Source organism: Corapipo altera, unplaced genomic scaffold (genome assembly GCF_003945725.1).
Source record: "Corapipo altera isolate COAL_440 unplaced genomic scaffold, ASM394572v1 71, whole genome shotgun sequence".
NCBI lineage: Eukaryota > Metazoa > Chordata > Aves > Passeriformes > Pipridae > Corapipo > Corapipo altera.
Window position 1 is genome coordinate 1,223,890 of NW_020884916.1, and position 4,291 is coordinate 1,228,180.

The window sequence follows — 4,291 nt, forward strand, 5'->3', positions numbered from 1 at the left end:
GTTCGGACACCAGGTCTACCCACCGGGTTCGGACACCAGGTCTACCCCCCGGCACCTTGGCGTCCGAGTCGAGGCAGCCAAAGCCATCCCATGTGAAGATGGGACACCTCTGAGCCAGCTGAGGATCAAGGCCAGCCTGGATGGAGCTTTGAGCAACCTGGGAAGGTTGTCCCTGTCCATGGTAGGGGGTTGGATGAGCTTTAAGGTCCCTTCCAACCCAAACCACTCTGTGATTTTGATTTTGTAAGAGTTGCTCTGAAGGGGCAGGTTCCGAAGAGGTTCGTTTTTGGGCAGCTTTTCACGGTGGGACAGGACAGACAACTCCACAGAAGGACACAATGACTTACCCGAGAAATTCAGGGGCACTCGTAGCTTCATGAGGGCGATGTCGTAGTCGAGGCTGTTGTGGTTGTAGAGCGGGTGGGGAACGACCTCCTGGACTGGCACCCCGGCCTCCTGCCTGAGGGAGCCGTGGGTGACAATCCCTGCAAACACCCGCCAGGCAGAGCCCTGGAGCCTCCTGGAGCTGAGCAGAACACAGAACACAGTGTGCCCTGACCCGAGGGCAGTGGGCACTGGGGGCACAGCAGGGTGAGCAGGAGGGGCCTGGGGGTACCTGTGCACGCAGTGAGCCGCCGTGATGATCCACTCCCGTGCCAGCACCGAGCCCCCACAGCGGTGCTGGGAGCCCTGGCACACACTGACCTGCCAGGGCCAGCGCCCAGGGGGCACATCTGCCCCCCCGACCACCCGCACGGCCCCGGGGGGCAGCCCACACTCTGCAAGGGGTTAGGACGGGCTCCAGCCCCACACCCTCACGCTGGAGGGTGAGGGGAGCGGGTGGAACGGGAGGAAAGAAGCTGCTGGATCTGGGTAGAGATCCTGGGGACACAGGAGAGGAGGGAATCGCTCACCTGAGCACTTGAGAGCCACGACTCGCCCCGATCCACAGCTGCTCCTGTGCAGAGAGAAACAGCAGGAATAAATCCTCCTGGGCAGGATAAACAGCAACCAAAACCCCCGGGGCACTGGGGAGCCCCAGGGTGGCTGCAGCACTTCCCAAAGGGGCTGTTTACTGCACAGCACCTGCACAGTTTGCCGTGTTCTTAAGCCTGAAAGAAAAGGCTTCAGCCAACTCTGCTTCCCCCAGAGCTGCCCTTACCTGACCTGCCACAAGTCTTCCAGGCTCTCTTCCTGGTGGGGTCTGACCTGAAGGAACTGCTGCTCCTCGTTCACCCTGACATCCGTCAGGTTCACTCCTTTCTGATGGGTCATTCTGCAAAAAAAACGGGAATTGCCCCAGGAAGGGGATCAGGAATGTGATCCTGCCATGGGAACAAGGCTCCCGCAGTCCTGCAGCTCTGGCAGCTGGAAATGAACCCCTGGGCAGGGAGGGTCTTCTGGAGCTGTCCTTGCAGGTCCCTGGGCCATCCCAAGTCCCAGGTTCCACCTGCTGCCCTGACAAACCCCCAGCCTTCAATCTCCTGCTTTTGCCAAGATCATCCCCCTCAGAACGGGGCAAACAGGGGCCCAAGCAGCCGCCTCTGCCATACCCACCTGAGGTACCCGAGCTGCTGGCAGAGCAGGGTGCCCAGGGAGCCATTCCAGCCCTCGTGGCACACCAGGAGCCAGCCAGGATGTCCTTCCAGCTGAGCTTCCAGCAGGGAGTTCGCCGTGTTTATTCTGAAAGACACTAAAGCCATTCCATTAAAGACAACCTGCGAGCCCCCTTGGCAGTGTTCTGTGCAGGTCACACACGGCTACAGCAAGAAGAACCCACCCAAACCCCCAGAAAAAGCCATTTGAGCAACTGGAAGCTATGAGTGATCCCAGTCACTGGGTGGTGCCAGGCAAAGGAGCCCTGCAAGAGTTGCCTTTGCTGTGGGATCCCCCCATGCAACGGAGCTGCAGTTCTGGGGGGAGCAACAGGACTTAGAAGAAAAGCAAAACAACTGCAAAATGCAGCTAGTGGGTCAGCAGGAGATCTTTGTTCTTAAAGAGCCTCTTTTCTGCTCTTTCTGGGCTTGGCAGAAGCCCTCTCCCCACCCTTTTTGGCAGCAAGCAAAGACACAAACCTGTACTGGGAGACCCCCGGACCACGGGCTCTTCCTCTTCCCCGTCACCACACGCTGGGATCGCATCCAGCTCCTGCAGAGGGGGGGACCCCTGCTCTGGGTGAGCCTCCTGAAGGTGTTTCACTGCAGGAAACAGAGAAGGGGGTGCACATGGACCCACACAGCCTGGGCAGCACCCAGGATGCACGATATTGGGGACAATCCTGCAGTGCCACTGGAAGAGGGCACACGTGGAGCCTTTCTGGCACCACGGCAGCAGAGCCCACACCAGCCACATCTCTCCATCCCAAGCCACAGCTGACTGACCAAGGAGCTCCCATCACACCCTCCCCAGTGCTGACACCCCAAACTCGCAGCAGGGCCGTCCTGGGGACACACTGACCCAGCAGCCACGTCCCAGCCGCCGTCCCCGCCAGCAGCCCTGCGACCCCAAGCAGCAGGAACAGCCTCCTGAGGGTGCAGAGAGTCCCAAAAGATGCCTCAGCAGGATCTTTAAAAGAGAGACAGAGGATCAGTGTGGTTTGTCCACCTCTCACAGCTCTCCCAAGCCCTGGTGAAGCCCCTGGGTCACTGGGCACCAGTTTCTAGGGCTCAGTGCTCCTCTCCTGCAGTGCCAGGAGGAGCAGAGCTAAGGCCACGGATTCTGTGGGAGTTCAGGGCTCAGGGCACCCTCCCCATTCCCAAAACCCACAAACAGCTCACCCACGTGTCCCAGGGAGGGCTGTGTCCCCTGTGCCCTCCTCCTTGGCTCGGCTACCGGGCTCCCTGGGCTGTGCACGGCGTCCTCGATGCCGCTTGGGTTATCGGGAACCTGCTCAGGTGAGTCTGGACTCTGGGGAGAGGAGCAGAGTCCAGGGAGAGGATCAGTGCCAAAGGCTGGGTGTGGTGGAAGGGGACAAAGCTCTGGAATCCCCTCTCACCATGGCAGCAGGAGCAGAGCTGTGGGAGCCGAGCACACGGATCTCCAGTGACCCAGCTCGGGTTCCCCGGCACAACGCGGTGCATGCGCAGCGGCCACGCTCCAGGGACTCCTGGTTCCAAACCCCCCCTTCTCCCACTGACAGGGCCCTCGCAGGGGTGGGGGGGATCATCCAGCTGCCCCTGTCCCACACCCCTCCATCCCCTTGCTCACAGAAGCTGCTATGGCTGGGAAGCCCCAAGGGAACGCTCCCATCCCTCCCCAGCGCCTCACCCAGTGGGATCAGCAGCTCTGGAGCTGCCTCAGCTCTCAAACCCGTCTCCCACCTGCTGCCCCCTCCCCCCCCCATTACCTGCCATATGAGAAGCCCCAAGTGCTGCTGAGGGGCAGTGGCAGTGCCCAGGCCTTCGGTGTGAGCAGGGGGCTGCAGTTCCAGCCAGCCCTGCTGGCTCTGAGCACCTTGAGGAACAGAACATCCTAGGCTGGGGAAAGATCAGAAAAGAGCCTGGAGCTGCTTTTATCACCCCCACATCTCCAGCCAAGTGTGTGCCAGCTGTGACACATAAAGGACAACTCTCCTGCCCACAGGCTGCATTAGGGACGTGCTGGTGAGGGCTGGTGGGTCCCTGTCCCTCAGGGGGATCCTCCCCGCCCTGCGTGCCCAGAGATCCCAGGGAAACAGCCCCTCCTGCCCAGGTGCTGGATCTTCCCTGCAGCCTTTGCTGTAGCACACCAAGAGCAGCAAAGCTCAGGCAGCAGCTCCCAGCTCAGCTTCTGCTTTGCCATGTAATTTGTTGTTGCTGAAAGATGCCGGGGCCCCACGGGAGGGGGAGAGTTTCTAACCCGTGGCTTGGCTGCTGCCTGGGCCATGGTGGGGCAGGAGATGCTTTTCCTACCAGTGTAGAGCTCCTGGTGGAACAGAAATCCCTTGTGCTGCTGCATCTCCTCATCCTCCTCTGACCCAGGGGATGCTCCACCACAGTTGTCACGCCCGAGGTGCTGCCAGTCCCCAAAAACAAAAGCAGAAACAGATGAAAGAGCTCTCCCATGAAAGAGGGACTTCTCTTATTCACATCCTTCTCCACCCCTGAAAGGTACAGCTGACAGCTTGTTGCTCAGGTCACCAATGAATTTTTAATGCTGTTTAATCAGGGAAACTCCTGTGAGGGTTTTGTGACCTGCAGGTTTGTGCTGTCCCCAAACAGCACCAGGTGGGTGGTGGCACAACCCCACCCTGTGCTGGGCAGCTGGGGTGAAAACGGGGGGTTTTGAGTGGGTTTGGATTTTTTTCTCCAGG

General features: G+C 59.9%; 1 protein-coding gene across 1 annotated transcript in view; it reads right to left on the bottom strand.

Moving 5' to 3' along the window:
- Window positions 1-3,864, bottom strand: part of TMPRSS5 (transmembrane serine protease 5) — a 5,315-nt gene extending 1,451 nt beyond the window's left edge. Inside the window, exons 1-8 of the mRNA XM_027655417.1 lie at window positions 3,838-3,864; window positions 2,778-2,907; window positions 2,458-2,565; window positions 2,076-2,198; window positions 1,558-1,741; window positions 1,163-1,276; window positions 915-958; window positions 348-779 (exon numbers count right to left, since the gene is read on the bottom strand). Of these exons, the coding sequence (XP_027511218.1) occupies window positions 348-779; window positions 915-958; window positions 1,163-1,276; window positions 1,558-1,741; window positions 2,076-2,198; window positions 2,458-2,565; window positions 2,778-2,907; window positions 3,838-3,864 (1,162 nt within the window). The remainder of the gene's footprint in view (window positions 1-347; window positions 780-914; window positions 959-1,162; window positions 1,277-1,557; window positions 1,742-2,075; window positions 2,199-2,457; window positions 2,566-2,777; window positions 2,908-3,837) is intronic.
- Between the last annotated feature and the right edge of the window lie 427 nt (window positions 3,865-4,291).